We start from the raw sequence: 26,604 nt of genomic DNA, 5'->3' as shown, positions 1-26,604 counted from the left end.
ATAAAGTTGAATTAACTCTGGATCATTTGTCGACGTCACATTAAACTTTTTGTGATTCCAGGTGATCGTCATGTCCCTCTGGATGATCCTGCCCATCAGCCTGCCTGTCTCCACCATCACTGGAATATGGATTGTGTAAGTACCTCTAAACAGAATGTACAACTGATGCTCAGACCTGGTTCTAGACCATTAAAGGGACAGTAGGCAAGATGTTTTTGGTGTTAATTTAATTATCATCTTTCAGAATAAGGCAACTCAAACGATCTAAGAGAGAGAGAATGACATATGTGCACCTCTTTTAAGTTCTGTTTATTAGGTGCAAAACTGAGGTGCAAAACAAACACAAATCACAAACGCAAATCACAAAACACAAAAGCAGAAAACAAAAACATTAACTGAGTTTGTGTTTTGTGATTTGCGTTTGTCTTTTGTGTTTGTGTTTTTTGATTTGCGTCTGTGTTTTTTGTATTGCGTTTGTGTTTTTTGTATTGCGTTTTGTGTTTGCTGTTTTGCGGTTGTGATTTGCGTTTGTGTTTTGTGATTTGCGTTTGTGTTTTGTGATTTGCGTTTGTGTTTTTTGATTTGTGTTTGTGATTTGCGTTTTGTGATTTGCGTTTTGTGATTAGCGTTTGTGTTTGGGATTTGCGTTTCTGTTTTTTGATTTGCATTTGTGATTTGTATTTGCTGTTTTGTGTTTGTGATTTGCGTTTGTGTTTTTTGATTTGCGTTGCTGTTTTTTTGATTTGCGTTTGTGTTTTGTGATTTGCGTTTGTGTTTTGTGATTTGCGTTTGTGTTTTTTGATTTGTGTTTGTGATTTGCGTTTTGTGATTAGCGTTTTGTGATTAGCGTTTGTGTTTGGGATTTGCGTTTCTGTTTTTTGATTTGCATTTGTGATTTGTATTTGCTGTTTTGTGTTTGTGATTTGCGTTTGTGTTTTTTGATTTGCGTTGCTGTTTTTTTGATTTGCGTTTGTGTTTTGTGATTTGCGTTTGTGTTTTGTGATTTGCGTTTGTGTTTTGCACCTCAGGGCCACCGTAGTTTATAGTAAAAATAAGACATCCAGGGACACTTTTCAGAGTTACACAAAGTAAAAACAAGCCACACATAATAATTTAAAGCCAATAAAAACCCACATGCGTTGCAGAGTCATTTGACTGAAAAGTGTATTATAAAATAATACACTTTTCATTTGGATGGATTTGGATTTAAATTGGTGGGTAATTAGGTGGAAAGTCACAGCATTAAGTGGAGCATTAGCCTTTCAGTGTTTATACCTGTAGTTTTACCCACAGTGTCATTTAAAGTTAAATTCTTCTGTCGTGTGCAGTCTGAGTGCAGTTTGTGTGTCCTTGAAATTCCGTGGCAGACTGTATGACAAGTCAACTGTTTTGTCTCTAATTGCACATAATTGTGTATAATCCCAGAGTTAAACAGCTCCTTCTGAGTCGTCCGTAGGAGGTGCAGCAGTCAGCGTCACTCTCCATCAAATCTCGTGAATAACACGACACAGAGAGATTTTTAATGAATCAAAAAAAATCCCGCCTGCTGTCAATTAACTTACCTAATGAACCCCGGTGACATAAGAGAGAGAATCTGCCAACTACTTTCAAAAGACTGTAATAAGAAATGTCGATCTGTAAATCAAGTTCATCAGTGAACTTTTCAAACTTTTATGAAATGGATGCAAGTATTTTTCCACACTAGCTCTTAATTAAAGTTTCAGTTATCTACAGGTTATAGAGTCAAGTATTGAGCGTAACTCACACTTACACTTGAACAATAACACGACCCTGACTTTTGACGGAAACTGGGACTTTTTTAAATAACAATTCTCATCATTTTCATTCGAATAATTTTTTTTAAAAATGATTACCGTGTGATATTTGTGCAGATCTGTGAGCCACAAAGATGCTTTTCTTCAGTCTGTAGAACATGAGTTGTATTAATCAGGATGATATTTAATCTAAAATGGTCATTTGATAATTGATTTTGATCAAATTTCGATTCATTGTTAAGCCCTAATTAAAGTTTCATTAGTCACGTTATTCCAGTGCAAAATGATCCCATCATTTGAGCGACACACACACAGTGATGATATGAAACACAGTAAATGAGTGTTTGTGTTTCCCACACAGTGACAGTGACAGTGACAGTGGGACGATTGTATCTCAATCAGCTGATTGTGTCACTGAGCGTCTTATCATATGTGTGGTGCAAAAGTTCTTTCTGTGTTTCTGTTTGTTTGTTTGTTTGTTTGTTTGCTCTGTTACCTCTGCAGATTAGATATTGTTCCGTGGTGACAGCGTCACAGCATCAGCTTAGATTTAACCATAAATGTAACATAAAACTAACCAAACGCTCTTATGCAAGTGGCAATAAACACAGAGTTTATGGAGTTTTAAATTCTGTATAATAGCACATTTTATTGATATTTAGTTTACGTTTTTTAAGCTTAATAAAGTCAAAGAAAGGCAAATGTATTCATAAAGCACTATTCATACACTGTAAAAAAATTTTTTAATTCATTGTTCTCCAATCGCCATCAATTAAAAAAACAACAAAAAAAAACAACAAAAGATCAACTAATATTATTTTGTTAGACAAACTTGTAAGTTTCAATATGTATTTTTTAAATTTTATTTATAAATAATAAATTCTGTTTTCAAACAGTTTGGCTAACTAATATTGTTCAGATAATTGAAAAATGACTTAATTAATACAAACATTTAATTTAGAATTTTGAGTTGGCACAACTCCAACTTACAAGTTTGTCTAACAAAATAACAATAGTTGACGGAACTTTTCAACTAAAAACTGAAGATATTTTGTTGGGCTGTAAACTTAAAAAATTGATTGCAGCAAGTTGCCTTGAAATTTTGAGTTTTCTCAACTGTTTTCTTTTTTACAGTGTACACAGGCACAGAAATACATAGTAAACAGTCACAACATGACATTAAAATAAAAAATAAACACACAAATTATAAGAGATAACAGTGTGATTTGCCAATAAAAGTTATCAATTCATTCTGCTTCTTCTTTTAAATGGACTAAAATGATTATTTGACAATGCTGCACTGTAAAAAAAGAATACTCAAAATTTCAAGGCATCTTGATGCAATCAATCTTTGAGTTTACAAAAAAAAAATTTCCATCAACTAATATTATTTTGTCAGACAAACTTGTAAGTTAGAGTTGTGCCAACTAAAAATTCAAAACGTTATTTTTTAATAAATTTTTTACAGAGTTGAAATTTTGAGTTTTCTCAACTTTTTTTTTTTTTTACAGTGTGCTTCACTTTATTTTGTTCTGCTTCTGGGAAAAACACACAGTAAAATTCAAACGTAAAATGAAAGATCAACTCATTTTCTGGTAATCTGCCAACCTCACACAAAAAAACCCCCAAGATGATCACCAAAGCCTTTAGCATTTAGCATGTGTGAACCGTGAAGGTCTGTGCAAGTAAAAGTCTGAGGCGGTGAATATTTTCTGCCATGAGATTCATGGCGTTTGTGTGTGTGTGTGTGTGTGTGTGTGTGTGTGTGTGTGTGTGTGTGTGTGTGTGTGTGTGTGTGTGTGTAATGAATTATCTCAGGTGAAAGTGTTTGTGCAGGTGGTTATTGTGTAAAGGGTTTAAGGGATCGACGAAGCCGACTGCATCTCCTGTGACGTGAGAGCGCAGGTTAAAATACAGCCAGCAATGTCAGGGAAAATGGGAAAAGGGTTGAGAGCCTGGATAAGGTGCAGGTGTTGTTTGAAAGACTATATATCTGAATCTGGAACATTTCAAAATAGAATGTTCTGTCATGTTGATCAGATGTCTGACCAAAGTTTGTTTCTGCTTGAAATCTACAGATATGCAATGGCCCTGTACAACCAGCATGTCTGCCCTGTGAACAACTGGTACAGCACACACACACACACACACACACACACATTCTTGTACTTACTGCATACAGAGGACCAGCATTTCCACTTTATAAATCAACACAATTACAAATATCTACATCATGAATGACATCTACAAAGAACTACTGGTTGCAGTACCATAACATGTCTGCAGGTGGAGCCCCAGAGCAAAAAGGGCTGGAAAACTTTTTCGATTCATTTTTTTGTAATTTTTGGTCCAAAATTTTACAAAAACATCATACTTAAACTATGTCGTCCAAAATGTTTGAAAAATTTTGACCAAAATGTTTGGTCCAAAATTTGACAAAAACGTCATACTAATATACTGTCATCCAAAATGTGAAAAACAAAAATTTGAACCAAAATTTAAAAAAAAAAATTTGACCCAACATTTTTGGCCAAAAATTTGACAAAAACGTCAAACGGTACTATGTCATCCAAAATTTGAAAAAAAAAATTTGAACCAAAATTTGAAAAAAAAATTTGACCAAAAATGTTTGGTCCAAAATTTGACAAAAACGTCATTCTATACTATGTCATCCAAAATTTGAAAAAAAAAATTGACCAAAAATGTTTGGTCCAAAATTTGACAAAAACGTCATACTATACTATGTCATCCAAAAAAAAAAAAAAAAAATTTGAACCAAAATTTGAAAAAAAAAATTTGACCCAAAATTTGTCACAATTCCGCTAAATTCCTGGAATTGTTGTCTTGCGGAGCTCCGCTTTGTTCCGTAAAACACGCGGGAGTGCTGGCGAGGGCAGCGGTATCCAAAAACCGTAAGTCCACAAAGTCCATGAAAAGTTCTATTCTTGGCTCCACGGTGCAGCACAAAGTTCTACACAAACTTCCAGCCTCAGAGGATTTATCTGTCCTGTGGATACATTTTATATATGACGGCAATGTGCCTGCTAGAGCCTGCAAATGATCACTTTTCCAAATGCTAACTGCTGTTAGCTCCCAGTAGCCTCTGTGGCTGATGTCATTTCCTGTCCCTTAAGCTTAGTTTTACTTTTTTTTTTTTAAGGTGGACCTAAAGAGATGCTACTAAACAGAGCGTTCTGAACAGGGCTGTTTTGGCAGAGTGATTGGACTGCTGTGGGGCTTCATCCTTATGGTGTTTTGACCAAAACATGTCACAGACATGTTCATTAGGACACCAGGGAACTAGGTTAACTTGGAGAAATAGGGTATAATATGTCTCCTTTAAACACTGTAACAGTGACCTTAACCCAATTCAAATCCTTGCCCTAAATCCTAAATCCTAAATCCTTGCTGTGTCCTCACAAGGTCAAAATGACCTCAGAAAGATAAGCCTTGAATCAACATTCGTCCTCACTGTCGCTGTAGCGTCACCGCCGGTGACTCGTAACTTTGACACATTTTTGTAAATTATTGTAGATTTCTAGACTTTCACACGTTGTTACGGACAAGACTTTCCAAGAGATTAGAAGAACTTGTTGCCGTGACGATTATCAACTGACGCTGATTGTCTGACTTCAGAGACGGTTCACACGCTGCGCTGACACTTCCCCTGTGTCTCAGACGTGAAAGTCAAAACGATTAATATTCTATATTTAATGAACTGTGGATGGTTTGTATGAAAGGCGTAGTCTCTCTCTCTCCTCTGACAGCAGTTTACAGCGCTTATCTGTTTCGTACCACAGCGTTACTGCTCCGACTCACTCCGTCATGTGCAGAGAGAGAGTGTTTATTTACATTTCAAACAGCTATTTCCTGAAGATTTTTAGTAGATTTAGAGCAAGGTTTTGATTGATAGAATTGAAGTTACTGGATTAGAGAAAGGTGTTGTCATCTTAACCCCCCACACACAAAACATAGAAGAAACATATTTCACTCTCTGATTATTAATAACATAGATTTCCACTGAGAAAACTATGTAACTATGCCCCCCCCCCCCCCAGCTGCCCCGACACCCCACTTCCTGCCAAGTTTTGTCGGCCTTAATTCAAACACGGCAGCGCAATGAGAGGTGGCGAAGGAACAGAGAGATCCAGACCGGAGATTGGGAGTGGACATTAAGAAAATAAAGAGCAAATGTTGACACGAGGGGAGGAGGAGGTGAAGAGAAACACACGGCGAAGACGACAAACACATTTTTTAGGTTCAAAATCCAAACATGGCTTTAAAAGCCTGACATCTGCACCCGTCACTCATACCCTGGTCACATGACATGTCGCATATATCCAATGTCCAATCGGTCGTGAAACCACTTGACAGGTTCTGTCGCTCGATGCTGTTACGAGGTGTCGTCTGTAAAGTGGCTCGGGCTGAAAATAACATCGACACTTTTGCCACATTTAGCTTCAAACTGTGTTTTTAAGTTAAGTTTTTAACGTTAACTTTTTTACTCACATTTGTTAGCTTACATAATATTACATCGTTAAATCTAAATATTGAATGTTACACCATTATATTTAAATCTAAATATTATCTTTAAACGTAAATGTTAAATCTAAATGCTTAACATAAATGTGAATGTTAAATCTAAATATAACATTTAAATCTGAATATCATCGTTAAATCTAAATGTTAAATCTAAATCTAAATGCTAAATATAACTGTTAAATCTAAATATTACATTTAAATCCAAATCCTAAATATAAATATGAATGTCAAATCTATATATTACATTTAAATCTAAATATCATCATGAAATCTAAATGTTAAATCTAAATGCTTTATATAAATATAATATATATATATATTTATATTAAATTTAATATAAATTTAAATATAAATGTTAAACATCAATATAAATGTTAAATATAAATATGAAATGTTAAATCGAAATAATATCTTTAAATCTAAATGTTAAATCTTAATGTTTAATATAAACATGGAAATTTTATTAATATAAATATGAAATGTGAAATATAAATGTTAAATATAAATATTAAATATAAATATCATCTTTAAAAATAAATGTTAAATATAAATATTACATTTAAATCTAAATATCAAATCTGAACGTTAAATACAAATATTCAATATAAATACTAATATTAAATCTAAATCTAAATGTAAAATCTAAATGCAAAATAAAAATCTAAATGTTAAATCTAAATATTACATTTAAATCAAAATATTCAATCTAAATCAAAATATTCAATCTAAATAAAAATATAAAATATAAATGTTCTGGGTGAAACTAAATATTTAGTTAATATTCAAATTTACACGTTTGGTAACCGTACATACCAAAATAAAAGCTTGAGATGGTCGGAGATGTACATTCATTCATTCATTCATGTGAGTTTCTAAAGTTGCATAATGTCATTTGATGCTTAGAAAGTTAAATATTTCTCAACTATTGTGACGCAGGTTAAAGCAGAGTAATGACAGAGCTCCATACACAGTCAATGATTCATGTTTGTCATAATTAATGCATCACAAACACTGAAGCGTTTTCCTGAAGAGAACTTTCACCCAGAAAAAAAACAGTTTTGGGTTAATGTTCCACTGACAAAAATCCCTTTAAACCAACACCAGTTTGCTGACATTAGTCGTTAAGAAGTTCATTATGTGTCAGTGAGGTTGGCTCCTGCTGGGCAACTGCGTGAACTGCTGAATTATTATAGTTTCTGACTGAACTTTGAACTTGCTTTAAGATGAGTGAGAGTCAGTGATTTCAGCTGGCCCTGAATGAGAGTTTGAACGAACACAGCACATAATATAGTTAGTTTTTTCTGCATTCTGATGTAAATGTGTGTTTGTGTTTGTGTTTGTGTTTACAGGATTTATAATGAGTCGTGTGAGGAGCAGCTTCCGCTGCAGAGAGGTCCTGTGCTGTGCTGCACCCTGGAAAACATCCCACTCATCAGGTTTGTGTTGTGTGTTTTATCTGTGTATTTTAAAAAAAGACGTATGTTTTTTTCTGCTTTCATAATATCATGGACTGTGCACTTCTATGCTTGTTGTTTCCAAGCCAGACAGCAACAGAACAGTCTCTGCGTGTGAAATATTGTGTTTTACCGACTCAAAGTGCAAATAAGTTATGGATTTGGTTTGAAAAATACCGTTTGAGTAGATGTAGCAGAACATTTTTAACCTTTACTCTTCACCTTTTAATTGGATTTCAATTTGACAAAGTCTGTGCAAGTACTCAAGGACGATCTGACAAGTAACATGGGATACCAAAAGGTTTCTTTGGAATTTGGCATAATATCATCCTGATCCTCACGTCTCCTCATGCACAACAAAAGTACAATCAATTCAAAAACTGAGAGAGAATTTTTTTATTTTTTTATTAATCTTTTCATTTTAGATTGGCATTGGAAAAATGTTCCCCTTTGCTGAAAGAAACCACACTCTTAGAAATAAGGGTTCCAAAAGGGTTCTTCTACAACGGCTGAGGTTCTACCATTTCTACCATTTGCTTCTGAAAAACCTTTTCACAAAGAAAGGGGTTTTTCGAGGTTTCTTGGTAACACTAATGGTTCCAGTAAGAACCAATTTGATCCAGAGAACCCTTTAAAACCCCTTTCCTGAATAAAGGGCTTTAAAAGGGTTCTTGGTGGAACCCTCCGAAAGGGTTCTCCTATGAGGACAAGCCAAAGAACTTATGGTTCAACTTAGCACTTTTATTTCTAAGAGTGTATGGTAACACCTAGGGAACACATATTCACCATTAACTAGGTGCTTACTAACATGCATATAAGTAGCGTACTAGCCCTTTATTAGTAAACATTAAGCACGTATTAACACCTTATGTAGGAAAAATCTTAATTCATGTCGTAGAATAAGGTTATGTAGAATAAAGTGTTAATACATGCTTAATATTTAATAATAAAGGGCTAGTATGCTACTTATATATGTTACTATATGACCTGGTTAATGATGAATGTGTTCCCTAATCTAAAGTGTTACCGAAACTATTTATTTTAGGTATTGTTGTTTCTTGAAACCCAGATGAATTGATGGAGAAGCAGAATTTACTCTGTAAATAATCTTTACGATTGGAAGATCTTTAACTCACGAGCATCTGCATCTCTTTCGAATCCAAATCCCTGTTCAGACCCTGTCCAGTATAGTAAGAGTAACACCTGGCATTAGAATGCGTCTCCACATGTGACACCATGTGACCTCCATCTACACTCTGCTCTAAACACAACTGTGTTCACAAAAGTAGTAAAACGATTATCCGCTATTAGCGAGGTTCCGAACGATCAGATTTGGTCGCGTTCACGCCCGCGATGTGATCCGATCATCTGGGATGGACGTTGTCATCGTCACTGTGAAAGAAAGACAAATCTCATTTGAGTTGGATGCCATATAGACACATTTTTAAACTTCTTCTCTTGTATAAACTGCCGGTGTGAGCAGCTGCACACTGTGTTTTCAGATAAGTCCACACTTGCCCTCTACTCAGAGTCACGGGGTGGGGGAGGAACACCTCTTCGACCTCCACAGGAAGATGTTCCACCTCTTGTCTTTTGAGCTGCAAAATGGAAACAAGAAAGTCTTTTTTAATATCATTCTGGTTGCTGCAAATGACAACAACACGAAAAATCCGAACGCTAAAGACATCTTCAGTTAACCTTTAACCATAGAAATCACTGTCTTTAGTGTTTTTCTTCAACCTCCACAGTTAAACTGCTACAATTCTGCTTTCTTGGCATGCACTAAAGTCATTTTACCTTCGCTTGACTGTTCTTAAGCAATTCCAGTCGGGGCAGTGCTGCACAGTTGAGCATAGGAGGTGATGGATCTGTATTGACCTGTGTGCAAGGATTTGATTGAACTTTAGCCCACTGAGCCTGGACGGAGGCCGGTCGGGTCTGCTCCGGTCCGCACTAACTGCTGTCCTCTCTGTTTTTAATTGCAGCAAATGTGGAACGGTCCCACCTGAAAGTTGCTTTTTCACCCTCATATGCACGACAGGCACCTTCATGGGTGAGTATCAAGTCAACACACGCGCTTGTTAAGTCTTTTTCGTCAAACGTACCTTTGTACAGAGAACATTCTTTAGCTCTCGGGGCTAAAGATCTGGACCCCGGCGCACACTCGGGACTTGTTTTCGCAGCTGTGGCGACTCCAGCCGAGTCTCTGTTCCTCAGAATGACTTTACGCTGTGCCATGAATGGTGCATTTTTTTTTTTATGCCTCACATGACGCACACGAGAAATACCCTCAGACCATGAGAGCAGCTACTCTGCTGCAGCGGCGTGTGCCAAAAGTGGTGATTCATTCATTCATTCAGGCTTTCATCATTTGGTGTTTTGTTTCCTGCTTGTTGTGTCAAAGTTTGTCAGTATTCTGGAAAGTTGTGTTCTAGGAATTAAGCTGCAGTTGCAGGAGCCAGAGTGACACATACTTCCTTTACTAAAATGCCATGTTTTAAACCCTGAAGTTTGGGTTATACCCAATATAATTTGTAAGAAGGAGTTGTGTGATGCTCTGAGCTGTTGAGATGGAAATAGAAGAAAAATTTAGCTGTTTACGGGTACTGGAGAGTATTACATTCACCTGAATTAACAGGACAGTTTAACTTTACCGTTAATAGCGCGTCCATGTTTGTTTCCCTGTAAATCAGTTGTACACATAGTATTGTTCATAATTTAACGGTAGCCATGTCGCTACACTGTGCGTAAAAATACCACCGTTATACAGCATTGTTGTTGACCGGTATTGCTAACGATAGCTAACAAGGGCTAGCCTGAGATACGTGGTTACACACCTATGTTCCCAAATCCCCATGTTCAGAAAGCCCTACAGAATACACAAGGCTAACCCTAACCCTAACCCTAACAGACATCAACTGATCCCGGGTGCGTCCCTTTCTCATGATTGGAGTCAGTGTATGGAGGTCAAGGGTCACTGAGGTTACCAAACCAATTTAGAGTTCCAATAATTAGTGCTAAATCTATCTATCTATCTATCTATCTATCTATCTATCTATCTATCTATCTATCTATCTATCTATCTATCTATCTATCTATCTATCTATCTATCATGCTAGTTAGCTTGTGAACTACTAAGCTAGAATCAATCTATCTATCTATCTATCTATCTATCTATCTATCTATCTATCTATCTATCTATCTATCTATCTATCTATCTATCTATCTATCTATCTATCTATCTATCTATCTATCTATCCAGCATGCTAGTTAGCTTGTGAACTACTAAGCTAGAATCTATCTATCTATCTATCTATCTATCTATCTATCTATCTATCTATCTATCTATCTATCTATCTATCTATCTATCTATCTATCTATCACAATGCTAACCCTTACCCTAACCCTAGCAGACATCGACTGATCCCAGGTGCGGCGTGAACATTACGCTGGGGATAATTCCGCGCTCCCACCCCCCACCCCCCAACGCGTATGGCTCGTTCCGCCCTGCGAAACCCGTACCGCGGGGCTTGTCAGCGCCGCGAAATCGACCCTCCACTGAAAGGCCAGGCCAGTATTTGAAATGTGGAGGTTACTACATTGTGATCTCAAACCGCTGGTCCGAACACGGCAAAGGAGGTCAAACCTCACAGTGCTTTCGGAACATAAGGATTTTCGGTACATAGGGCTGTCCCCGCCTAACTTGATTCAGTTGAAGCAAATATGACCCATAAAGTTAGCTTAATACAGTTATTCAAGTGACCTCCAGTGGCAGAAAAACAAAGCAGCATAACTTAGTTTGAATTCCATAAGCTTCAGAAGAACTGTGCGTAGATTCAGCATTTTCACAATCGCAGAGCATCGACGGCGTATCGCGTTGCGGTAAAGTGTCAGCGCTTCGATGCGAGCGTCATGACTCGAGCTGCGTGTCTTCAGTGGTTCAGCCTCCGTGTCATTTGTTTGACCTCTCACCAGACTGCACCTGGTTCTTTAAGTGTTTCTTTTGTGAAGATGCTGGTATTTGGGGCCCATTAACCTGTGTCTGTCTGTGTGTGTGTGTGTGTGTGTGTGTGTGTGTGTGTGGTATTTATCGTTAAAAAAAAAAAAACATCTTTGAGTGTCCTGTGTTTCCGCACGACTTCACGAAACCAACTATTTTCATGGTTGAAAAGTTGACAAACTTGTCCTCGGGGTAACGTCCGTCCAAACGCTCACAGGCGACATATAGAAGCTTTAACAAGGGCAGCGTTAACCAGCAATGTTAGTAACCATAAGACTACAAATACACTAACAATTAAATGTTCACCTTAATGTCAAATTTAACAGTTAAGCTGTATGAGGAACCTAAAAACAAGCTTTTTACAGAAAGAGACAGGCAACTTTGAGCTTTTAAACAAAGCATAATGTTGTATTGTGGAAATAAAGCCACAATCCCAAGGGCAGAAGGAGTCAAAAATGATATAATGTTCTTTTAAATCGCTCAGTATCAGCGATTGTTGCTGAAAGTGTTGCAGGTCGTTGTGTGACCTTCATTAGCCCAGTGCTGGAGTAACATTTTGGTTCTGACGTGCAGCTGCAGAAGCTGTGAAGACTCAGTGGAATTATCATTCGTTCTGCATGCTCGACATTCTTAATGTGACCTAAGGACAAATTCAATAAATGTTGCATTGCAACATAAAGCACTTGTTCTGTTCAGGTTATCAAGACAACATGTGCAACATGTTCCTGAACAGGAGATAAGAAGACGAGCGCACCACAGTCATCTGCAGTCGTCACTCTGTCGCTGGTTTTTCATTTTGTTGCAGAGTGTGAAAGAATGATGTGATAAGGGGAACGGCTGAGTGGGAATGTGGGTTAAAGTGTGGCTGTCAGTGTGTTTTGAAATCCTTCGTTTGAAAAGTCGAGTTGTATGAGCTTAGCGCTGACCTTGCCATGTGACCTCACTCTCACCAAAGTCCATAGAGAAAATCAGTGACACATAGGAGGTGTTAATCCACTGCTGCCTCCATCGGTATGTTCAACTTTGTGACTTCAGTGTTTCAAATCTTCATCATCAGTCACAAACCAGCGGCTCCTCAGTGCCTCAGGCTAAAAACTGTGATTTTCTCTGTAGACTTTGGTGTGGAAGAGTGATAATGTACACTGTACTGTATGTAGCGCACTTCAAAATGATCAGATAATAAATCTGGTTTCTGGCATAAACGCTGACCTTGTCAGGACGAGTAGTCCTCATGGTGACTGGTCCCAATGAGGCTGAACCTCATTTCTTAGACACTAAAAATGTAGCTCTAAAAGTAGGTTTACTCGCTGTTGGACAACTCATTCAACAAGAGCTACATTTGGGTCAGTATGGTTACACAGCTGGACGAGGGGGAAAAAAATGCCATCTTCATTCTGCACCTTTCATCTGTGCACTGTCAGAGCTTTGTCTCTCTTAACATCTGTCGTTGTGTTCTGTCCTCGCAGTGATGCTGATCACCCTGCTGCGCTACGCTCATGTGATCGAGAAACACCAGAACTGTCTCCTCAACATGGCTGCTCTCTCCACTGGATGGATCTGTGCTGCTGGTCTCTTCATGCTGGGGATTTTCCAGGTATCTATCTATCTATCTATCTATCTATCTATCTATCTATCTATCTATCTATCTATCTATCTATCTATCTATCTATCTATCTATCTATCTAGTATGCTAGATAGCTTGCGAGCTACTAAGCTAGAATCTATCTATCTATCTATCTATCTATCTATCTATCTATCTATCTATCTATCTATCTATCTATCTATCTATCTATCTATCTATCTAGCATGCTAGTTAGCTTGCAAGCTACTAAACTAGTATCTATCTATCTATCTATCTATCTATCTATCTATCTATCTATCTATCTATCTATCTATCTATCTATCTATCTATCTATCTATCTATCTATCTATCTAGCATGCTAGTTAGCTTGTGAACTACTAAGCTAGCATCTATCTATCTATCTATCTATCTATCTATCTATCTATCTATCTATCTATCTATCTATCTATCTATCTATCTATCATGCTAGTTAGCTTGCAAGCTACCAAGCTAGAATCTATCTATCTATCTATCTATCTATCTATCTATCTATCTATCTATCTATCTATCTATCTATCTATCTATCTATCTATCTAGCATGCTAGTTAGCTTGCGAGCTACTAAACTACTATCTATCCATCTATTGAATCCCTTTTAAAAAAGTCAAAAAGCTGGAATTATTTTAAAGTTATATAATATCTTACATCACAGAGTGAGATTATTATCTCTGTCACTGTTGGAAGCATCAGCACCTCCGGCGATTGTAAATCACAATGACTTTGTTTGTGGTGCGTGTTTGAACTTTTCTGGAGAGGATCCAGTGGTGGAGAGCGAGACGAGGCCCGCGGAGCGTTTGCCGTATGTTGTTGTTGCAGCAACAGTGTTAAACGTAGCTCTAAAAAAAAAAAAGTACATTTTAAAAATGTTTAAAGAAGTTTATGGCTGAGGTTTTTGTATTACATGCTGACTTTATTCAGATAAAACTTAACATGCTCCATGGGTCAGTGCTAAGACAACTGGAGGCAGATGTGGACTCATGAGAGGTCATGACCTCCAGAGAGGTAAATGCACCAAATCTGTGTGCAGGTCCATGAAATGTTATTTCCTGTCGGTTACACTTGTTAGAGCTGCTACTTCCTGTTCCTTAGCTAATGTGATTTACTCATATTTCTATTTTAGAAATAGGGAATTGAGACTTGAAGCTTTACGTCAAGATCATTGGTTGCCTCCCTTACCCTGATAACTTTTTATAATTTTATTGTTAATATCTCTCTATATTGTACTATCTATCTATCTATCTATCTATCTATCTATCTATCTATCTATCTATCTATCTATCTATCTATCTATCTATCATGCTAGTTAGCTTGCGAGCTACCAAGCTAGAATCTATCTATCTATCTATCTATCTATCTATCTATCTATCTATCTATCTATCTATCTATCTATCTATCTATCTATCTATCTATCATGTTAGTTAGCTTGCAAGCTACTAAACTAGTATCTATCTATCTATCTATCTATCTATCTATCTATCTATCTATCTATCTATCTATCTATCTATCTATCTAGCATGCTAGTTAGCTTGCAAGCTACTAAACTAGTATCTATCTATCTATCTATCTATCTATCTATCTATCTATCTATCTATCTATCTATCTATCTATCTATCTATCTAGCATGCTAGTTAGCTTGCAAGCTACTAAACTAGTATCTATCTATCTATCTATCTATCTATCTATCTATCTATCTATCTATCTATCTATCTATCTATCTATCTATCTATCTGTCTATTATGCTAGTTAGCTTGCGAGCTACCAAGCTAGAATCTATCTATCTATCTATCTATCTATCTATCTATCTATCTATCTATCTATCTATCTATCTATCTATCTATCTATCTATCTATCTATCTATCTATATGCTAGTTAGCTTGCGAGCTACCAAGCTAGAATCTATCTATCTATCTATCTATCTATCTATCTATCTATCTATCTATCTATCTATCTATCTATCTATCTATCTATCTATCTATCTATCTATCCTTTCACACAAGTGGAAATGCATGTTTACTATTTATTATCTTTATCTTTACTGTCTTTGCTGCTGTGACCATGTAAATCCTATCTTATCGTATCTCAGTACAGTGAAGTCCAGACTCCAGAATAAGGAGACTCTAGTGTCCACATACTTATATACTGTATATGTACATGCAGCCACCTGCACTAGAGCATAATGCAAATCTGCCGACGTCCCTCACGGTGCTGAGGGTTTTCGTGGCCTCAGGGTCGGACCGACTTGAATCTGCTGCTCAAACTGTGGGTTTTGCGTCGTTCAGGAATGTGTGTGTTCACATCTTAAATATACAGTGAAACTTACATGTTTGAACGCGCTCGCTTTACTCGTGTACTCAAGCACTTGCTTGTACGAAGTATTTCTGGTATTATTATTATAATAATTATTACAAGGGCAAACGGTGTACTTTACATGTTAAACTGCTGAAAACGACAGACGTCTCACGAAACGATACCAATAATATCACGATTCTGCGATAACCAATATATTGCGAGACAATAAGGTAGCGATACGTCACGATATCTGTCTAAAGTGAAGAAAAAACGAAACGTTAACGTGAAAAGTTAAAAGTGCAGGATTTCTCTTATTTATTCACGACATAAAAAACAAGTCTCTCTATGGATACAACGTGGATGGAGCATCTCTTAACGTAGCTTCATCCTCCGCACCTCATTCATTTGAGCAGCGCCGCCAAGTGGAGAGATCAAGTAGTGACGCCCGGCAAGTGAAAACTGACAGTGACTATTTATTACTTAAAAGCTTCTTAATTTGATAAGATAAAGTTTTAAATTTGCCCTGGCGTATCAGGAAGACAAAATATCACTGAATCGATATTTTGAGCCAACATTTGAAAACATTTGCCATCGTTATTATCTCTGTGCGTTACTTTTTCTAGAAGAACATCACAAATGGATAGTATGTATAATACTGTTCAAAAGTTTGGGCTCACCTATACAATTTTTGACATTGAGAAGATTAAAAATAAGGATTTTTATTCAAAATAATAACTTTGCTTTCGTCAAAGAACCAGCAAAACTGTTTTCAACTGTGCTAACGTCATTGCACAAGGGTTTTCTAATCATCCATTAGCCTTCTAATGCTATTAGCAAACACAATGTACCATTAGAACACTAATGACACCTCTATACACCTATGTACATATTCCATTAAAAACCAGACGTTTGCAGCTAGAATAGTCGTTTACCACATTAACAATGTATAGAGTGTATTTCTGATTCATTTAATGTTATATTCATTGGGGGGAAAAAAGGGCTTTTCCTTCAAAAATAAGGACATTTCTAAGTGACCCCAAACTTTTGAACAGTAGTGTAGATGGTGGTTCAATATAAATGTACTAATTTAAACATACACAACAACATCCATTGCATGATCTTCTCATTCAGATCTTCCAACGCCTCCTCAGGTCAAAACATCTGTCCCTTTAGCTCCACTCGTCGTCCTCCTCCACCTCTGGCCACGTGTGTGTGTTTTTCTGTGAGTGTGTGATGTAACAATCATTAGAGTTATAAATGTGAGCTGTCAAAGTCAGTCACGTTTGTTTGGCTGTGGGTCGTTATTATCGTAGAGAGAGAGAGAGAGAGAGAGAGAGAGAGAGAGAGAGAGAGAGAGAGAGAGAGAGAGAGAGAGGGAGAGAGAGAGAGAGGCCCTCTCTCCTCTGTGGTTGAGGGAAACAGCTCACATTGCCTGGGCCCCTTCAGCCACATTTGAGGGAACACAGCATGGTTCGGTCTGAGGGGTGATCTTTGTGGTGATTGGGCACAGCCTCCTCCTCTTCCTCTCCCTCCTCCTCTTCCTCCTCCTCCTCCTCCTCCTCCTCCCTCCCCGTCTGTGCTCACTCTTATGTAACCCAACCACCAGTGTTTGCCTCCGTGTAAACACGGCGGTGAGTGGTGGACACAGGTTTAGTGTCTCTGACACCACGTGTGCCGAGTGATAAACGGCCCGATCTTGCACGAGGATCGGTGTGTTTACGTTTAGGGGGAAAACGTGAGGATTTTGGTGCTCGATCGAAGTTTAATGATATTCTGAATGAGATGCTCACACGCACACACACACACACACAGGAGGAAAAGTGGAAAAAGTCCAATAGTTTAGGAAAAATGAACTGTTTAGTAATTAGAAATTAAAATGATATTGTGATAATCCATCATGAGGTTGCGATTAAAAAATATTTAGCATATATATTGCACATAACTGTCTGTTTTGATCGCAACAAAATTTAATGACGCAAAAATTAGTCTGTAAATAACAACAACATTAAATCACAATAGTGTATAGACAATTGTAATTAAAACACTACACAAGCTACATTTGCTACACAAATATATATATTCATACATACATATTCATATACACACATATACACATATACATGTACACACATATATAAGCATATATACACATATATATATATATATATATATATACATATATATATATATATATATATACATATATATACATATATATATATACACATGTATATATGTATATGTATATATATATATGTATATGTATATATATGTATATATACATATATATACATGAATATATATGTATATACATATACATATATATACATATATATGTATATGTATATGTATATACATATGTATATAAACATATATATATATACATATATATACATATACATATACATATATATACATATACATATACATATATATACATATACATATACATATATATATATATACATATACATATACATATATATACATGTGTATATATATACATATATATACATATATAATGTGATTAATATAACCTAATATAACCATTATTAGTATTATAATAACTTTGTTTTTGGTCAGTTTGAGCCAGTTTTCATCATAATGTTAAAGTCACAGAACACTTCCTCTCTCGGTGATGACATGAGCAGTTATCAGTTTGACACGAGGATAATGGAGGGTAATCTTGTTGTAATCATGTTAGAGTGGAGTTATACTCTTATACTCTTTCTTTTTTTTCACCTTTATTTTGTGGCGCAGGTTGTCCTGTCCCGCAGTGATGTCCTTTGTCAGAATGTAGTGTAATAGAATGATTACACAGAGTGCTGCTGTGAGGTCACCATGACCCTTATCTGTGTGTGTTTGTGTCCTTTGTGCCATGTATGTGTGTGTGTTTGTATCTTTGTTTCCCGACAATAATTTATGCTTAAAGGTGCATTATGTAATAAATCTAAAGCAACTGGCCATAAAATCCTCCTAATATGTCACAGAGACTCAGGAATAATGTTCATATAACAAACTGAACTCACCAACAACAACAGTACAGACAAAATATTAGCATTGAATTTTTTTTTTCGGTATGTGGCGCCACCTACCGCCGTCTACCAATCATTGCAGTCAGTAGAGTCTCAGCTGCCGAGCAACCACGGGTTGCCAGTTACGTCTGAGCCACAGTGGCGGAGAAAACGAAACGTAAAAGACCTCGGTATTTTGAATTTGAGTGTAGTAACCGTTTTTGGCCACATTCTTACATATGGCGCCTTTAAATGTAGGAAAATGATCATTTCAGCGAGTAGAAATCGGGATTTTTGTACATTTTTGACTCCGTTTTGGTAAAAACTGACAAGAGTAACCAAGCTACAGAAAGAGAGCCAGGAAAACTGTGCTTATTATGTGACTAAATTCATATTAAATAACGTCAAAGTGACACTGGAACTGTAAATGGCCTTCCCATATACATACAAATAGACCCTCATTCTCAATGATGGGCTGAGGAGATGAGAGGATGAGCTTTGAGAGACAGAAAGAGAAGGAAGAAGCGATCAAGGAACAAGGTTGAGGACGATGAGACTGAGGGTGAACAGAACTGTGATAAAAAAGTTGGATAAAGAACTTTGAACTGTCTGAAACTGTAAAATATACAACAATTTGAGCCTAAATCAGACTCTTACAGTGTTACAGAACCTGGACAATATTTAAACTCATATGTTTGTCTCTGTGTGTGTTTATTTCCCAGGTGGATTTGGTCAAAGTGTTGCACTACGTCGGCGCCGGCGTGGCGTTCCCGTGCAGCATGCTGTTTGTGTGTCTGCAGTCGGCTCTGACCTACAAACTGGCCAAGACTCAGGGCGAGTACAGAGTGGCTCACCTGCGCGTGGGGATGGCTCTGCTGGCTCTGATAGCACTGGTGCTCAGTATCCTTCATTCTACTGTGTTTCTTTTTTCACACTTCATCTTGACAGTGTGTTTAGTCACTTTTTTTTGTCACTTTTTGCCTTTCTGATGCTCATGTCATTCAATGTAATGTGTTATGTCGCCCCCTGCTGCAGAAACTATAGCTTTACAGCCAGTAAACCATCTCACAGTTACAACTGTTGCCCAAATAAAGACATTGTGTGACATTTCGGCATTACAATATCGAACAATAACAAGAATAACGTTATATATTTTGTTGATCCCCCCCAAAAAAATCCAACAATATAAATCCTTATTATTTTCTATTATTATGTCACCTTTTCATTTACCGTGTCTATTCTAACTTCTGGGTCAAACCCCTTTTATAAATAAAATATGAAATATTGAGAAATTCTAGTTAGCCACCGAGTTTTCTTTTGTTTATTCAAAAACACAAAACAAAAAACACAAATGCAAATCACAAACGCAAATCACAAAACTCAAACGCAAAAGAAAAAACACACACAAAACAGAAAACACAAACGCAATTCACAAAAAACAAAGTTTGTTAATGTTTTTGTTTTCTGCTTTTGCGTTTGTGTCTTTTGTTTTGCATTTGTGTTTTTTGATTTGTGTTTTGCATTTTTTGATTTGCGTTTGTGTTTTGCATTTGTGTTTTTTGATTTGCATTTGTGTTTTTTGTTTTGCATTTGTGTTTTGCATTTGTGTTTTGCATTTTTTGATTTGCGTTTGTGTTTTGCATTTGTGTTTTTTGATTTGCATTTGTGTTTTTTGCGTTTGGGATTTTCGTTTGTGTTGTTTTTTACGCGTTTTGTGATTTGCGTTTGTGTTTGTTTTGCACTTGTTTTTTGATTTCCGTTTGGGGGCCACCGTACAATTCCCATGATCCCACTCGGTTTTTGCCACAGATCACCTGATGATTATAAAACAGATCGACTCTACTCTGCAGTTGTTGGGTTTGTGTGTGTTCACTTCCTGCTGCGTCACTATTGTTCTCCTTAACCTCTGATCCCCCAGGCGGCGTTTTCTTCGTGCAGGAGAGCTTCGCCCTGCAGCACACCTCCGCCATCTTTGAGTGGATTTACTGCATGCTCATTATGCTCTTCTACGGCACGTTCGCCTCCGAGTTTGGGGGCGTTTCCAGACACACTGTGATGGTCCTGTTCAGAGGCGTGGAGCTGGAGAGCTTCTCCACGTCTAAGCACATCACAGAGCTGCAGAGCGCAGGGTCAAACCACCGTCAGCCAGAGAATTTTACCATCCTGTAACTGAACTGCCTCTGGAGACCAAAGGACAAAATCTATCTAGAAGATGCCAAAACATAATCTAGAGTCTGGAAGCTGCACATCACGATACACACTTTTTGCACAACGATTGCACCAAAGCTGTTTTCTCCAGCAGTGACCAAAGACTTTTTTTTTTACTTTTATAAAACTACAGGCTACACTGCAAAAATGTTGCACAACGCTGTTCGTGCCTTTTCTGATTCTCCCGAAGGCCAGCAAAGAGATTCACTACATCCTCGCCGTTTATTTTATTCCTACTAACGCAACAATTGGCCCCTTTTGTGAGAATGAACATCCTGAAAGTGCCTCAGATGTGGCTCCACACAGCGGTTTGTTTTCATGTTCAGACACAGAGCTCCTTATTGTTCCCACTCAGGAAGTTTTTGCTACATCAGCTTTCACTCTTTACCTCAACAATATGGTGAGGTTTTTTCCAAAACTGTCCGACAATAACTGTGGCTGGAAAGTTGTGTTTATCTTGCAGTTCCACAGAAACATTTTGTAACATTTTTTTATAGTAATGTTATTTGAGCAGGTAACTTTATTACCCGGTTGTATATTTTGTTGTAGCATCAGCTTTTTGTACAAAAGAATAAGAGAAAAAGCATTAAAAGTGACTTTTTACAGCTTTGTTGGGACCAAACTATGACATGTAGTATTTGATTATACTTGGATTTTTACATAGAGCAAATAAAAGCAGACAAACTCGACGGAAACTTAAAGAGTCTGTTTTTAAAAAGTTTTATTGTTGAAAGATTTTATACATATATATATATAGTTTTACAGAACTAGCGAGTGGTGAAATGATGCAAAAAATCCAGATTGATTTGTTATCTTTGGTAAAACATGGGACTTAAAGATTTTTTAAATCTCTTAAAGAGATGTTTTTTTTAGGTTCCGTTTACAACTTATGGGTCATTGTTATGGTTCTGAAACCGTCATGAGAGAATGAATGTTCTAAAAAAAGTGCCTCAGATGTCGCTCGTCACACCTGTGTTTATGGCCGTTTCCCCTAAAATATTTTAGCGTTACTCCCACATATCAGTTGAATTATGGGTAAAAAAATAACCTGCAGGCGTGTTATTGTACGCTGCATTATTTTCCTGTTAAGGGGCGATGAGAATCATAACTGACTGTGACTCTCAGCATCCCGCTACACAGACAGCTGCCTTTCTCCTGTGGGTCCAAACACACACACACACAAAAACACACACACTGGTGCATGGATTGACTAGAAGTTGAGGTTCTTCGGGATCTCCCAGGGAAACTCCTTCCTGCCAAAGTGTCCGTAGCACGCCGTCTTCTGGTAGATTGGTCTCTTCATGTTCAGGTCCCTAAAAAGCAAAACAGACAAACGTTAAAGTCAAACTTTTACACGGTGACAGAACACTGTAAAACACATAATACCCATTCTTCAAAAGCAATTTTTTAAATGTTAAACACACAGTTTATCCAGTGAAAACAACATGCGCAACTGTTCTTATTCAAATAAATGCTTCTATGTTTAAAAAACAATATTTCGCTCAACATGTCTAAACAGCAAATTAGCATCCGTTCAAAAACTTTGAGACAATTTGAATGTTTGACCCACAACATCATCTTTCAAACAACAGATTAAAAGGCTGCGGTTTTAGACCTGACGATGACGCCGGGTCTGAGGTCAAAGTTTTTATTGACGATCTGCAGCAGCTCTTTCTCGCTCCTGTTCGACGAGCCGAAGGTGAACAGGGAGATGGACAGAGGATGAGCCACTCCGATGGCGTACGACACCTGAGAGGGTTAAAGACAAGGGAGACGGTGAAGCGTATACGTCCTTATGTCCTACTGGTGTAATGATGCGGGCATTGTTTTTTCGAGATGTTGAGATTTGGAGCAGCTCGGCTTAAATCAGCTTTAAAATATCTCTTCTCTGCACAGATGAATACAAATAACTAGAATGTATTTACATACGGACATTCAATTCAAGATACACAGGAAACAGAGGGAGTATGGAAACAAACACTAACATCTAAGACAATGGGAGCATCAAAAAAACAGTATTAAACAGTCAAACATGTCCATATACATATGTCTTGCATATGTATTCATGAATTGCAGTATCACCATTTACAGCATATGGATAAGGATATCATATTAAACTAACATAGTAGATATTAGACGGACACATTGAAGTCATAAATGTATAAAAAAATGTGTAGAAATGTTCAAAGAATGGTATTTTTTTTTTAAATTTCATCTCAGCAGATACAATCATCACTGACAAGAAAATTAAAGCATAAAATCTCTATTCCGGACAGACACCACATGAAGGCCCTCACCTGCACCAGCACCCTCCTGCACAGTTTGGCCTTCACCAGGGACTTTGCCACCCAGCGGGCAGCGTAGGCCGCCGAGCGATCCACCTTAGTATAGTCCTTCCCAGAGAAGGCCCCGCCTCCATGGGCCCCCCAGCCTCCGTACGTGTCAACGACGATCTTCCTGCCCGTCACTCCAGCATCACCCTGCAGCGGGGGCAACGCAGAGCCTTTATTTATATCACTGAGGCCTGATATGATCACATTATTATAATAACAGATTCTTTTATATGCAGTAACGACCACGACCACAGCTCATTGGCTCCAGTCTTTGCGGTGTGCTTTGAAATGATGGGCTCATTTCAGGCTAAGCGAAGAAAATAAAGATCAAAACCTTTGTAACAGTGAACACTAGAAGAATTCCAACCTGACGTCAAGCTAAGCTAATGCTAACAGCAGCTTAGCTAACTGAATTGTTTTATTTTCAACTTTAGCTGATGAAGAAAAAGAAACCACATTGCAACAGTGAATACTAGAAGAATCCTGACCGAGGAGAAAAGCTAATCTAATGCTAACAGCAGCTTAGCTAACGGAACAGTTTATTTTAAACACTTATTTATGTTCTTTATTGTCAACTTTAGCTGATGAAGTAAAAGAAACAGCACTTCTAGTGTAACGTCGAACACTAGAAGAATCCTGACCCGAGAAACAAGCTAAGCTAATGCTAACAGCAGCTTTGCTAACTGAATTGTTTTATTTTTAACACGTTTTTATGTTCTTTATTTTCAACTTTAGCTGATGAAGTAAAAGAAACAACATTCTAACACTGAGTACTAGAAGAATCTTGACCCAATAAACAAGCTAATGCTAACAGCAGCTTTGGTAGCAGCGCACCGCTCCTGCTCAGTAAATTACACCGCCTGTGACTCGGTGTGTGTTTGTTTTGTTATCAATGGTTCATTTTGCATAATAAATGGAATCATTTACATAGCATGTTAAAGCTTAAGCATGTAATTTACATGCAATATTTTAAATCCAAGTGAAAAAGTTGTGTGTTCGAGATTTTTTTTTATTTCAAGGGACTTTCTAGATAAATAAAGAATACATTTAAATAGTGAGTACAGGCAGCATAGTTCTGTGTGATATGATCATGATTGGCTGCAGATAAAGATGGAGAACATGACGACAGTGTTGTCTGGATCGCTCCCTAGTGGCTGGATGTAGAGTTAAATCAAACGTTTACCTGTGGTCCTCCGATCACAAAGCGTCCACTGGGCTGCAGGTGATAGACTGTGTCCTCGTCCAGGTATCTCGGCGGGATCACGGCTTTGATGACCTTCTCGTTCAGGACTCTCTTCTGCTCCTCCAGGCTCACGTTGTCGTCGTGCTGCGCCGAGATCACCACCGTGTGGACCCTCTTGGGGATCACGGCGCCGTTTTCCTGCACGTAGTGAACGGTCACCTTGGCGGAGATGGAGAGAAGATAAAAGTTAGTATAGAGGGTTAAGATTTGATTATGTATCAAGTGGAATTGTCAATAATTGGACAAAGGTCGTAGGAGCAATGTCTCATTTTTATTTGGGAGTTTCCACCTCAAACCACTAGGGGGTTGTATTGAATTTCTTATACTTTCCTGAGGCCGACACCGGACCAGGGTCATGCTGGGTTATTTGTCACCTGTCACTCTCAACACAGGTGTTGATGATTGACAGGCAAACAGTTTTCCACATGTGTTCTGGGTTTTGAAACGCTACAGCATTCCTCTTAACATTTGAGCTTCCTTACACTCAGGTCTTGTCATGTGTGCATGTGTCTCACATGTACAGTGAAATCATGATACGGCTGTGGAACTTCATGGAGGCGTTCTTTTGAAAGGCATCTCCCAAGCTCAGATGATTCAGACCAGTTTAATCCGGATGGCGTTTGCTGCGCTTGTGCTAATGAGCAGCAAGGTCATAATAGTTCTAGATTTTTCATTAGTTTTGACTATTGTTTTAAAAAAGAAAGTTGATTTAATTAGTTTAAAGAGCAGGTTTGCTAGTTTTTATTAGTTCTTATTTTTGTAAATGCTTCATTTGTGTATTTTTTATTAGTTTTTGTTATACAAAAAAAACGAACTAGCTAGCTAGCTATTTTTTTGTTATACAAAAAAACAAACTAGCTCGCTAGCTATTTTTTTGTTATACAAAAAATGAACTAGCTAGTTTTTTGTATAACAAAAGCGAGCTAGCTAGCTAGTGTTTTTGTTAACTAGCTAACTAGCTAGGTTTTTTGCTAACTAGCTAGCCATTTAAAAAATATATTAGGACAAATGACAAATGCATCCATTTCTGACACAAATATAACTGTCTGCAAGATATTAGCCATTTGTTGGCTTTAAAACCAAATGAGGAGCTTCAGAAATCATATGACGTGAAAGTCAAGAAATGCAAAATGTACATAATACAGTGGGTTAGGGTTAGGTAGAGTGTCAGGTAAAAATCTAATAGCCAGCAGACTAAAGACACACAGATTCACTTAGATGAACCAACACAACCCAAATAACAACGTAGCAAATGTTATGTTAAACATGCAAAGACCCATGTCCCACATTGTAAACATTTTATTATGAATGAAAATACAACCTTTCAACATTTGCCAATAAATGCGCTTAGTTATCAGGCTTTTTTTTTAACTCTAGTTTTTATTTTGTTAAAAAAAATGTTTATTTCAATTTTCCTTCACTATAATAAACTTGATGAGGAGGAGCTCATCAGGTAGGTACTTTCCCCCCACAGAGAGTTTCCAAATGAACCTTTCTTGTCGTGTTTTTTTTCTGGCATTGATCCGTTACAGAGCTGTGGACAGTGCTCTTTGGCCATGCTATCGCTCCTTCTCTCTAATCTTGCACACACATATGTTGAAAATGGACCCATGTGACATAGTTGGACTGGTCTTTGGAAAGCGTGCAGGAAGGCACATGTCAGTTTTGATTTAAGGGCTACATGTTTTCTTTTTTTTTTCACCTGTGTCTTGGAGTCTGGCCGCAGCCAGGGAACCGTCCCGTTTCGTCTCAGCTCGGCCATCTTAGCGTTGAGTTTGTGGGCGAGGACGATGGTGAGAGGCATGCACTCCTCTGTCTCATCTGTGGCGTAACCAAACATCAGACCCTGTGTCAAATTAGACGACATACAGTCATCAATCACAGCTAAACCACAGATTTTATGACTCGTATGAATGTCATTTTTAGTTTAATCTGAACAATTGTGGGGTTTTAAACTGCAGTTTCTCTCAGAAAGACTAAATTTGTGTCTAGACCACCTGGTCTCCAGCTCCAATGTCACTCTCCATACGGTCCACGTGAACTCCCTGTGCGATATCAGGAGACTGCTGCTCCAGGGCCACCAGCACATTACACGTCTTATAGTCAAAACCTGGATTACAGAGACG

The 26,604-nt window shown here is 37.5% G+C and overlaps 2 protein-coding genes across 3 annotated transcripts in view; one reads left to right on the top strand and one right to left on the bottom strand.

The window, feature by feature from the left end:
- The window catches only part of LOC310939477 (S-adenosylmethionine synthase-like), a 151,185-nt gene that overhangs the window by 122,090 nt on the left and 2,491 nt on the right, over window positions 1-26,604 (bottom strand). The window contains exons 4-9 of one of the 2 annotated variants that reach the window (XM_083904244.1): window positions 26,476-26,588; window positions 26,181-26,324; window positions 24,419-24,637; window positions 23,200-23,382; window positions 22,518-22,651; window positions 22,072-22,215 (exon numbers count right to left, since the gene is read on the bottom strand). In XM_083904244.1, the coding sequence (XP_083760370.1) occupies window positions 22,113-22,215; window positions 22,518-22,651; window positions 23,200-23,382; window positions 24,419-24,637; window positions 26,181-26,324; window positions 26,476-26,588 (896 nt within the window). In that variant the 3' untranslated portion in view covers window positions 22,072-22,112. Of the gene's footprint in view, window positions 1-21,626; window positions 22,216-22,517; window positions 22,652-23,199; window positions 23,383-24,418; window positions 24,638-26,180; window positions 26,325-26,475; window positions 26,589-26,604 lie in introns of those variants that run through there. The other variant, XM_083904243.1, reaches the window with a different exon arrangement.
- LOC310939056 (transmembrane protein 150A-like) lies at window positions 71-20,863 on the top strand (the record flags this gene model as incomplete). Its single annotated transcript, XM_083903723.1, has 7 exons — window positions 71-135; window positions 3,854-3,901; window positions 7,667-7,753; window positions 9,757-9,824; window positions 13,238-13,365; window positions 19,417-19,594; window positions 20,613-20,863. The coding sequence occupies 7 exons, from the start codon at window positions 71-73 to the stop codon at window positions 20,861-20,863; spliced, it is 825 nt and encodes a 274-aa protein (XP_083759849.1).

This window comes from Microchirus variegatus (assembly GCF_963457635.1).
Source record: "Microchirus variegatus genome assembly, chromosome: 17".
In the NCBI taxonomy this organism is placed as follows: domain Eukaryota; kingdom Metazoa; phylum Chordata; class Actinopteri; order Pleuronectiformes; family Soleidae; genus Microchirus; species Microchirus variegatus.
This window is presented reverse-complemented; position numbering and strand designations above follow the sequence as displayed.